The sequence below is a fragment of the Crocuta crocuta genome, unplaced genomic scaffold (assembly GCF_008692635.1).
Source record: "Crocuta crocuta isolate KB4526 unplaced genomic scaffold, BGI_CrCroc_1.0 scaffold241, whole genome shotgun sequence".
Lineage (NCBI taxonomy): Eukaryota > Metazoa > Chordata > Mammalia > Carnivora > Hyaenidae > Crocuta > Crocuta crocuta.
The window spans coordinates 346,879-358,784 of record NW_027527807.1 but is presented as its reverse complement, the minus strand read 5'-3'; the positions used below and the strand labels follow the sequence as shown (position 1 = coordinate 358,784).

Below are 11,906 nucleotides of genomic sequence, written 5' to 3'. Positions count from 1 at the left end.
TTTAAACATTAACATACCACCCTGGGCTCTGGTAACTGGGAACAGGTTACAGGTTCAATGCCAAGTGGTAAGTACATGGACAGAAGAAGAAGATACTTGGGCCAACTGTTAAATCACATAGACTTTCTCACTAATATCTTAAGCTCAAGGATTAGGTCATTTAAAAATCTCCATAAGAGCTTGCCTTTTCTAGATGTCTTAGCAAAGTCCAGACACCAGAGAAGAGAGATGTTTGTTAGCTTAACACCTCTAAGTTTATTCTTAAACGGTCTCCACTGCAAGTGAGAAAGTGCCCATTAAATTAGGGAAGGTGACTGAGAAGCCAAAGTTGCAGAGTATGGCATAATATATGGGAATTTCCTCTAACCTCTCTTTAAAAGGCTTATGAGCTCAAGCTTCAGGGAATTCCAAGAAAATGAAGATAAATGGAGGCAGACGTATTCAATAAAGGAGCTGCATTACAAGCAGGGGCCAACCTAGAAGGGTCTTCCCCCAGGATTCACGCAAGTGCCTCGAGGAGGCCCGTTCGAAATGAAGCACAGAATTACACGGAGCCACCGCCTCACACCTGTGAGAATGGCCGCACAGCATGACACAAGGAACAGGTGTCGGTGAGGCTGTGGAGAAATAGGAAGCCTCCTACACTGTTGGTGAGAGCACCAACTGGCGAGAACGTGGGGGAAGACAGTGTGGAGGCTCCTCAGAAAGTTAAAAAGAGAACTACCCTACGACCCAGCTATCGCGCCACTGGGTATTTACCCCCGAGACACAAAAACACTAATCCAAAGGGATACGTGCAGCCCTGTGTTTGTAGCAGCGTCGCCAACAAGAGCCAAACTACGGAAGCAGCCCCAGTGTCCATCGACAGATGAAGGGATAAGGAAGAGGTGGTGTGTGTGCAAGGGAATATTATTCGGCTGTAAAAAGGATGAAACGTTGTCATCTGCATCAACACGGATGGAGCGAGACAGCATAATGCTAAGTGAAATATGTCAGAGAAAGACACATCCCCTAGGATTTCAGTCATATATGCAATTTAAGAAACAAAACAACTGAGCAAAGAGGGGGAACAAAAAAAAAAGAGAGGGAGACACAAAGCAAGAAACAGACTCTTAGCTCTGGAGAACAGACTGATGGGTACCGGAAAGGAGGTGGGTGGGGGGTAGGTGAAATAGGTGATGGGGATTCAGGAGTGCACTTGTCGTGGTGACCGCCAGGTGATGTATGGAAGTGATGAATCACGCTACTGTCCACCTACAATGAATATAACACTGTATACTAACAATACTGGAATTCAAAAAACCTGGGGCGCCTGGGTGGCTCAGTCAGTTAGGGAGCCGATTCTTGATTCTGGCTCAGGGTCATGATCTCATGGCTCTTAGGTGTGAGCCCCACTTCAGGCCCTATGCTGACAGCACAGAGCCTGCTTGGGATTCTCTCTCCCTCTCTCCCCTTTCCTCCGCCCCTCCTTTGCTAACACACACATGCTCTCTCACGCGTGCGTGTGCTCTCTCTCTCGCTCTCAAAATAAACAAACTTGGGAAAAAAAACCTTAATAAACAACAATGAAAAATGAAGTACAGACCTGTGTGTGGATGTGCATCATTTGGGGGAAGAGAACCTACACTCTTCTTATCAGGCTCCCAAGGCAGCTTGTACCCAAAAATAAAAGAGTTCCAAACCACTGATGCAGTCACGTCGGACGTGGTGTGGTCTGGGACTGGCACTTAGCTGTCTCAAGTCCCTAAGATCAATTTTCTAAAACAATAAGCTCAACTCTCACAACAGGCTAACAGCTGAGTTTCTGGCTTGTTGGCCTTCTGTTCCCTAAGGGGTTTTTAATTAAACACACAAACATTAGGGACTGTCAGAGTCCTGGCGGGGGAGGGGGTGTTAAGACATCAAAAGGGAACATTTTTGTTGTTGTTCCTCGGTCCCCACTGTAGGTTTATCACTGTTGTGACTTAGTAGCTGAACTGCTTCTTTGGGAACTTGGATTCTTACCTTTACAGGAAACTATTGATTATTACCTTTACATGAAACTACTGCTTTATGCCCTCTTCTTTCCTGTACCAGGTAATGAGCTATGAAGAGGTCAGGGAACATAGCATGAGCCCCCTGATCACAGGTGCCTTGAACGGTGTTTGGTACATAGGACGCATAGGGACGCTTGATCTTAAATGTTGGCCATTTACTCCACTGCTCACTGTCAATGTAACGCAGACCTTTCTCTTTTTTAAAGTAACGAAGCACCTGGGCAGCTCAGTGGGTTAAGCTTCTGACTTTAGCTTAGGTCATGATCTCACAGCTCGTGGGTTCAAGCCCTGCATTGGGCTCTGTGCCGACGGCTCAGAGCCTGGAGCCTGCTTCGGATTCTGTGTCTCCATCTTTCTCTGCCCCTCCCCGGCTTGTGCTCTGTCTCTCAAAAATCAATAAACATTAAAAAAAAAAAAATTAAAGTATCACTCTTCCATCCATAAATTCAAACGAGTAAGGAGAGTTAACCAGGATACTACCACACTAGGATTTGGTGACTTTAGCTAAAAAGGCACTGTCCAGGGAGTCTGAAAAGACTCAAAGAGAGGTCTAATAAATTCTACAGAGGATTCTGAGTTTTAAAATAAGGGAGAATGCTAGTGTAATTTTAGGCTTGAAACTTTAATCCAAGACAGTCTTTCACACAGGAGTTCTAAATTTAACCTTGGGCATGCCTTCAAAGAGTTATGTGGAGCTCAGTGTAGTTAACATACAAGTGTGTTAGTTACACATACAAGTGTAGTTTTGGTTTCAGTAGAACCCAGTGATTCATTACCTACATATGACACCCAGAACTCATCCCAACAAGTGCCCTCCTTAATGCCCATCGCCCATCAGTGAGCCTAGGATGAGCTCACAGATTTTTTTTAACTTTTTTTTTTTTTTTTGAGAGAGAGACAGAGGCAGCGCAAGTGGAGGAGGGGCAGAGAGACTGAATCCCAAGCAGGCTCCGCACTGCCAGCATAGAGCCAGACACGGGAATTGAACCAACGAAACCATGAGATCACGACCTAGAAACCAAGAGTCCAATGCTTAGCTGACTGGGCCACCCAGGCGCCCCGAGCTCACTGATTCTTATACACGGAAATGCCTCCAAGATTGAAGCTCAGGATTTTTAAAGGGAAAAAAAAATTATGATGCAGAGATATGATGGGAACGGAAGATCCTAAAAGTCCTGGCAGGATGCAACCAATGCCCCTTTTGCTACATAAGGGGATTTCCAAATTCTGTCCCAGCTACAAAATTCTGGTGATTCCCAAAGGTTCCTGCTGATTGTACGGAAGCGAGAAGGCTGCAGAGACAAGTTTTTCTAAACAAAGTATCGTGTTCCCAAAAGAAGAAAAGAACACTAATTTTATTACTAAGTAAAATTTAAGGTAGATCCGAGTATTCACCTTCCGTGTTTCCTGCATTAATAAGACTTACTCCCCGGTGTTAACAGACATTACTGATGGCGTTTGTCAACAAACAAACACCCAGTAAGACAAAGTTATTTTCATTACTGATAGGTTACAAGGTTACAAAAGGCAATCAACACTTGCTACAAGCTGGAAGGCAGCTAAACGTATTCTACAAACTGTACATTTCTTCAACTAAAAGATTCTGGTGAGAAATACTAACAGCCAAAAGACATGCGAGGAAGGAAAAGTTTAAATGGTGAAAATAAGTTGTTCTTTCCAGAATGGACCCAAAGGTCTCTTTTAAAGAGAGAGCACAATCAAACCCCCCGAGAGGGAGGGAGTCACTGAGCGACTGCTCAGGAATGCAGGTAACACTGATCCCAGAAACATGAATAACACCACCAGCCAAGTTACTATAGGCCAAGCACGGGGCTTAAGTGTGTTTAGGTGGATTCCTTTCTTCCATCTTCACCACAATCCTCGGAGGTAACTACTGTTAATATCTCCATTTTATAGAGAAGAAAACTGAGACACAGAAAGGTTCGAGGACTGACTTTAACTTCAAACCCAGGCCTCTGTCTACAAGGATGAAGCTCTTCACCGCTATACAATCATTCATTGTGTCAAGAATGAAATCTTAATCTTCTAGATCTTTTTGATTGAAAAAGAATGAAATCTTGCCGTTTGCAACAGCGCTGATGGAACTTGAGGGTATCATGCTCAGTGAAATAAGTCAGTCAAAAGACAAAGGTCTTAGGACTTCACTCACATGCGCAATTGAAGATACAAAACAAATGATCATAAGGGAAGAAAGCAAAAAGAACCTTACAACAGGGAGAGGGGCAGGAGCATCTGGGTGGCTCAGTTGGTTAAACGTCTGACTTCAGCTCAGGTCATGATCGCACAGTTCGTGGGTTCCAGCCCCACATCGGACTCTGTGATGACGGCTCAGAGCCTGGAGCCTGCTTTAGATTCTGTGTCTCCCTCTTTCTCTGCCCCTCCCCCACTCAGAGTCTGCCTCTGTCTCTCTCTCNAAGATACTTGTGGGGATGCACACTGGGTGTTATACATAGGGGATGAATCACTGGAATCTACTCCTGAAATCATCATTGCACTATATGCTAACTAACTTGGATGTTAATTAAAAATAAATAAATAAATAAAATAAAAAAGATTTCATTCTTTATCTGAAGTTAGTATACTGTCAACTCCTCTTTTTCTGCTCTAGAACTTTTATGAAACAGCAGATCAGTTATAATGACCAGCAAACTAGAAAGACTGTACACATGTAATATTTGCAGAGAAGAGAGAGGTGTGTTGTCTATCAATGCAGAAATGTTCACTTCTCTNGAGCCTGGAGTCTGCTTCGGATTCTGCGTCTCCCTCTCTCTCTGCCCCTCTCCCGCTGTCTCTGTCTCTCTTTCAAAAATAAACATTAAAAATTAAAACCCAAAAATCCTCATGTATCATTTTGCCAACTGGCAAAACTGAAGCTAGATAAAACATGAAAATTATAGTAAATACAAAAAGATCTGACAATTAGATGGAGTCTCATAGTTCTTTTAGAAGGTGAAATCGCAAAGTATATTGTAGCCAAATGGTTATCGCTAGCTTAATGAAGGTGCCTTTAGTGTGTGTGTTACATTAGCATCTTCCACAGCAAGCACTACGAGAAACACCCTTCCCTGGAAACGATGTCATATTTTACTTGATGCAAAATAAGAGAGCAAACCAAGAAAGGAGCCCCCGTAGTACAATGATGCAACTAGGGCTCTTCTTTCACAGCCACCAGTCCTTACAGAGCACGCCTGCTCCTGGCTTTCTCCGGACTCTGCCTGGTGACCGTGCCACTAATTTAATTTCTCCGCATTTTGTTTTCTCCAGCTCTAGAGTCAGCCAGGTGAACAGATAATCTCTCGGGGTCTTTCAGGTTTCGAAGTCTAGGATTCTGAGCCCAAGGACTGTTGTCATGGATACTACAGGGCGGGATACAATTTTCACTCAAAGGACTGTTCGCTCTCCTGCGTGCAGGTATGAAGACTTTTGGCTGAGGATAAATTTTCTGCCATAAGGTTAACGATGAACAGGAAAGAAGGACAGATATTTCACCCAAATACACTCGGAATGGTCTGCAGGCCAGTAGATCCATGCTCATTAGGCAGTGCAGTTTGCACCCATTCTGCCCATATTTTACCTGTTAATCCCCTACTTAGGTATACTCTGTACCGCAGGGGCGCCTGTCAGTTAAGCGTCTCTTTTTTTTTTTTTTTAATTATTTTTGTTTACATTTATTTATTTTTGAGAAATAGAGAATGAGCGGAGGAAGGGCAGAGAGATAAGGAGACACAGAATCTGAAGCAGGCCCCAGGCTCTGAGCAAATGTTCAACACAGAGCCCGATGCAGGGCTGGAACCCACGAACCATGAGATCATGACCTGAGCGGAAGTCAGATGCTCAACTGACTGAGCCACCCAGGCGCCCCTAGCGTCTGACTCTTGATCGCAGCTCAGGTCATGCATGATCTCATAGTTCATGAGTTTGAGCCCCGTGTCAGCCCCTGTGCTGATGGCAGGAAGCCTCCTTGGGCTTCTCTCTCTCCCTCTCTCTGCCTCAAAATAAATAAGTAAACTTAAAAAAAAAAAAGCATAATCTGTACTGTATCACTACGTAAAGAAAAATCACATGTGTATTTGAAAACTAAGTGTTAAATTGCTTTTATAATGTTTATTCATTTTTGAGAAAGAGGCGCACGTGTGTGTGAGCAGGGAAGGAGCAGAAAGAGAGGGAAACAGACAAGGCCAAGCAGGCTCTGTGCTGTCAGCGCAGAGCCCCACATGGGGCGCGNGTGAGCAGGGGAGGGTCAGAGAGAGAGGGAGTCACAGACTGGAACAGGCTCCAGGCTCTGAGCTGGCAGTCAGCACAGAGCCCGATGCGGGGCTCGAACCCACGAACCGCGAGATCATGACCCAAGTGAAAGTCGGACGCTTAACCGACTAAGCCACCCAGAGGCCCCTTAAATGTTAACTTTTTAAAGGAAGGCTGTACTTTTGTCTCAGGTCCTAGGTGTTTGCAAACTTGCACTGGGGTCCGGCTGTTGCTAACATTTTAGAACTGCCTTTCCAGCCTCCACAAAGAAGTAGGGAAAATTCTCAACTGTGAACCAATCAATTATCTGCCATCTAGCACCTAGTACCTAACTTGGGTGGCCACAGGCAAAGATTGGCAAATGACTATTAGAATGAGGACAGCTGGGTACTAGGAACCATAAAGAGGGCTCTCGCCTATGGGACATCGGCTCCATTTCACGGATAAGGACATTCAGACTCAGAGATGCATTTGGCCGAGGTCACATAGCTGGTAAATGGTGAGGCCAGAATGTAAACATGCCTTTGGACTTTGAGGCCACTGCTCATAGCACCGCATGCTGCTGCAGGACGATGATTACTCAAATGGTGACACAGCCACAGCGAATGGGCTCTTAACTGTCCCAGCAATGTCCTGAGCAGAACACACCCTTTAGTACCCCAGAGTGTACACGAGGAGCTCGGCAGTGGGACAGAAAGAGACCTAAAAGCCATTCCAGGATCGCAGCCACCAAAAAGAACGGAAATTATTTATAGCCGAGTCCATCCACTTAAGAGCAATTCGGGAAGCTTTGGGCAAGTAAATAATTCCGAATTTGAGCACCCTTTAAGGCTCACAGTAATACGCAGAATCAACAGGCACTATGAAAAATAATGGAAGGCTAGTGAATAATGTGTCAGCTGTAACAAGACACAGTGATGCTTTTTAAAAAACAAAACAAAACCAGCCTCTGGGTGGTTGGTATCCAGCATTTAAGTGCACACGCACGTATGCACACATAAGTACACGGGCTTCCTTGAAGGCATAAGTGAGTTATCTGGCTCGCGGTATGAGTCACTGTATGTATCTATTGAATTAAAAAAGCAACTTACCTTGGATGAGACTATTCTATTATCACAAAATCTCTGTGCAATGTAGGCTTCTGTTTCTGAGACTGGATGATTGCCAACAAACACTGTGCGAGTTCCAACTCTTTTCTCTTCTCCAGCACACTGACCAAGAGAAAGGGGGGAAAAGTCAGTGTCTTATCACATTTCTCCATGCTTCTATAGAGCTCAGAATTCTTGCCTAGGCATGTTCCACTATAATCTGGAGAGACCAAGTACAAAGGAGGGGGGGAACCTTGTTAGGCTACTCCACCAGGCTTAGACACTGACTTAGAGAAGCTTAGTACGAGTGTTGCTTGAGCCCATGGCAACTCTAATATGCTTGCATTTTTCAAATTCCCAGAGAAACAGTATGTTTGCCGCCATCTTCCCTTCTCCCATTGCATCTCAACCATCACCATAAAAGCGACACACTCACTGGGAAAAGGTCAGACTGGGAGTATTTATCATGGGACAACTCTTGAGGACAATCTTGTCAATTCGCAGAATGCAAATTACTTCCAAACACAAAATAATTACTTCTAAGTCTAGAGAAACAGAATGGCTGTCTTTAAGGACGACCAACTATTTCCACAAAGAAAACTGTTAATTCTTTGGCTTTGCAGGAAAGACCTCCTTGGTGAGTTCTCAGAGCCTACTGTCAGAAAGTCCCATTTCACACAATGCCCCCTTTACATTTTTTTTTTTAATGTTTTATTTATTTCTAGGAGAGAGAGAGAGAGAGACAGCGTGAGCAGGGGAGGGTCAGAGAGAGAGGGAGACACAGACTCTGAAACAGGCTCCAGGCTCTGAGCTGGCAGTCAGCACAGAGCCCGACGCGGGGCTCGAACCCACGAACCATGAGATCATGACCTAAGCGAAAGTCGGACGGTTAACCGACTAAGCCATCCAGGCGCCCCCCCTTTACATTTTTTAAAAGTAGATTTGCTGAGCCTAGAAGTTCTAAGGGTGAGTTCCATTTTACCTCACCCTTTTATTTCACAGAGGCTTTTACTCTAAGATTCTCTAGTAAGTTTATTTTGCAAACCTTCTGCATTTTAGGTTTTATGGGCTTACACTGTTATAAAGAGAAAAAAGTATACAATTTTAAACACTGAACGATTTATCATTTTGTATGCTTATTTTTACTTGACCTTCAAATGCAGCAGCTCATGGGTTCAGTCTAAGTATTCTTGCCACCCCATCCCACGTCACTGTCACTGAGTCAAAGAGTTCAAGATACACATACAAAACACACCTGGTAACAGACGCAAACAAGCCTTTTGTAAAGTAAACAAATCTTTTATATGGTAAATAACGGTTCATTTTTTGGAGCTTTCTATATCCAGTTCAGGTCTTTTTTTGAAATTGGGATATTCACATTTATTAGACACAGTCTTTATAAAGCAAAGCATTTATCTCTTTGCAAACTCAAAGTAATTCTTCTGAACAATGTTTTTCTTATTGATTGGAAAAGAATGGAGTGTGGAAGATCAAAGAGGAAAAATCACTTCAAATGATCAAACAGAAGACTGAAAAATGATACATTTAACAGCGCAGGGAGAAAATTTTTACGTATAGATCCTATTGAAAATACTGATATTCAAAGAAATCATTTTGGACCCATTGCCATAAACTTGGATTTTTCTCAGTTAATTAAAACCAAGAGTGGTGGTTTTATTTAGGAAGAAACACTGAAGTCAGAACGGAAGGATCGTACAATTTAGTTTCTACATAAATGACTGCTTGAATACACAAAGTATCAAACAGAAGCAGAAAATAAATTGGCAGAAATAATTATTCAACCAGGAGCGATGCTTAAGACCATTTCAAAGACCTTCTATACCCAAAGAATGAAAAACTATTACTGCTATAAGAGTTTACAGCACACAACTGAATCCAATCCTAATTCATTCCCTCTATTTCTTCTTCAGTATTACTGAACCCCCATTTCCTCCTGTCAATTCATTGTGTTTATTATGTGAACCATCACAGGCAGGAAAGGTTGAGAAGGCCAACACCTACGGTAAGCTGCGTTAGTGAGGCACAGATCTTCAACGTTTATTTCATTGACCACTTTGGGATTTTCCTCTCGTATTTTACAATCAATCAAGCTATTCCTCTGTTGTTTTTCTCTCCGGGAGGAATGGACCGCGTGCAGTGTGGCCAATCGGTGAAAGTGCACCGAGGAAAGGTGAGAACTGAAACTGTGAGCCAGGTGATCTTGGGAATTTTCTCGATGACAGGGAGCCACTTTAGAAGCTGCACCTTCGCGATGCCTTCGCGATGTGGGCTGTGCTCTGCGGCCCCACCTTCCCCAGCAGCCTCCATTCCTCTTCAGTCGATATCGGCACGCCTCTACTCTGTTTTCTCATCTTAAATCAGGGTAATACATTTTCTTATACAAATTTGGGATCGTCTCCTTTGATGGTACTGTATTATCATGTTTGAGACAATCATATATTTAAGTAAAAAAAAAAAGACAGGAACCAATTTCTACATATGTATTTCCATTACACTTTTTTGTTTCAAATTTTTATTTACATTCTAGTTAGTTAACATAAAGTGTAGTATCGGTGTCAAGAGCAGAATTTGGGGATTCATCACTTATATACAACACCCAGCGCTCAAAGTATGGAGGCACAAAGATTCTTCTTCCAACCCTGGACCACGAAATAATGGTTTTCAGCAAGACTACTTAGAGCTTCCAATGTTCTCCGAATGTCACTCAAAGGATGTATTTCGATTTGAATTTTTGAAACTTACATTGATATTAGAGAGAAAAATCACTCTTTTTTAGTTTAAAAAAAGTAAGACTCACCACAAAATATAGATAAGACCTCTTGACTCATCATTTTCATTTAAGCTTATTCAATAATTATTTAGTGGGGTACTGTTTTCAAACTCTGTAGGGAATCAATCAAAAAGTATTGGGATAAATTGAAGTAGGAGAGATTTAAGCTGTATATAATAAAAAACGGTAACTTCTGGAAACCTACCCTGGCATGGGCTAACAATCTCCACCCGTTTACCCACTTGCCCAAAGACAGGGAATTATTAGACCCAACAGTTCCTGGAAGCCAGTAAACAATACCTTTATCAGAATGGCAGCTATATACGTTCTGATTCAGGGACTGACTTCGTTGTTTGCAACTGTAATATACACGGTCTGACACAGCCTACTGATAAGAGCACTAAATTTTCCACAGTATCCATTTTGCCAATTGTAAACAGAAAGGGAGTACACTGTGCGGTGCCTGGGTGGCTCAGTCTGTTAAGCTTCTGATTTCGGCTCAGGTCATGATCTCACCCTTCGTGGGTTTGCGCCTCGAGTCGGGCTCTGTGCTGATGGCTCAGAGCCTGGAGCCTGTTTCGGATTCTGTGTGTGTGTGTCTCTCTCTCTGCCCCTCTCTCACTTGTGCTTGCTCACTGTCAAAAAATGAATAAACATTAAAAAAATAAAAAACTTAGGTGAGTACACCTTGCTCAAGTATAGCTCATTCTGATTCATCCTTCCCCTCACCTTCTATTGTTAAGTTACAGTCCTCGCTGTAGTCTCTACAACTGACCTGACCCTTATCATGTACAGATTTATTTGCATTACAGAAATTGTTAAGTACACACTGTAATTTACGACCTTTAGTATTTGTATGGTTGTTTAGTTTTTCATGCAACCAAGACGTGACCACAGAGTAAACAAGGAAGAGTTACGTTTGCTGCCAGTGGTCAGACCACGCTACAAACAGAAAGGAGGAAGGGGAAAAAGGAAAGGTAGAGGGTCAGTGAGCCAGGAGGTCTTCTGCACCTGCCAATATACATTGTTCCCCTGGGTTAGCAGTGGCCACTGATTAACTTAAAACAAAAATGAACTAGTACTTCCCCAGTGCTGAAATGGTCGTCAACTTTCTTCTCTGGCAGTTAGTAGCATTCCAGGGAACAAAAAGCAGGGAAAGGCATAACACGATTTTTGAAATCTGTAATATTTTTATGAACTCCCTACATCTGAATGGCATTTAAAGTTTTACTAAGAGCTTTCCCCGTACAGTATCTCTCTGATCACTTTCAAATAAGGCCTCTGTGACCTCTATGTCCATGACGTTGGGAGAAAATGGATTGAAATTGCTGTGTAGGTTTGGGGGCAGGGGGGGGGTTCTTAGCAGCGATTGTTGTTAGATGATGAAAAAGGGGCCTGAGAGGAGTTGTATAATGTCTACTGAGGATTTTTTTTTAAACTACGGCAAAGTCTCTTTGCATTTGCAGCTGCCTGGGACTGGGGCTGGAGGGGGCGTGAAATGGAGGACTTTTCCATGCCCGCTTCACCCTAAAATCTGAAGAACCTGCAGCTTCGGGTTGAATTTGCTCTAGCTTATAATGCTATTTAGTGTGCATAAAAATGGCAGTGCTGAATGCATGTGTAAATTCACTGTAATTTTCCACTTGCTGCCAATGTAGAGTGTTAAAACAGTGGTTTTAGTTCCTGTGACTGTGAATAAGGTAGGTGCCTTAGCGAGGGCAGAGA

At 43.1% G+C, this 11,906-nt stretch overlaps 1 protein-coding gene across 1 annotated transcript in view; it reads right to left on the bottom strand.

The window, feature by feature from the left end:
* Positions 1-7,774, bottom strand: part of ATP11C (ATPase phospholipid transporting 11C (ATP11C blood group)) — an 88,680-nt gene extending 80,906 nt beyond the window's left edge. Inside the window, exons 1-2 of the mRNA XM_077773879.1 lie at positions 7,769-7,774; positions 7,394-7,513 (exon numbers count right to left, since the gene is read on the bottom strand). Coding sequence (XP_077630005.1) covers positions 7,394-7,513; positions 7,769-7,774 — 126 coding nt within the window. The remainder of the gene's footprint in view (positions 1-7,393; positions 7,514-7,768) is intronic.
* Between the last annotated feature and the right edge of the window lie 4,132 nt (positions 7,775-11,906).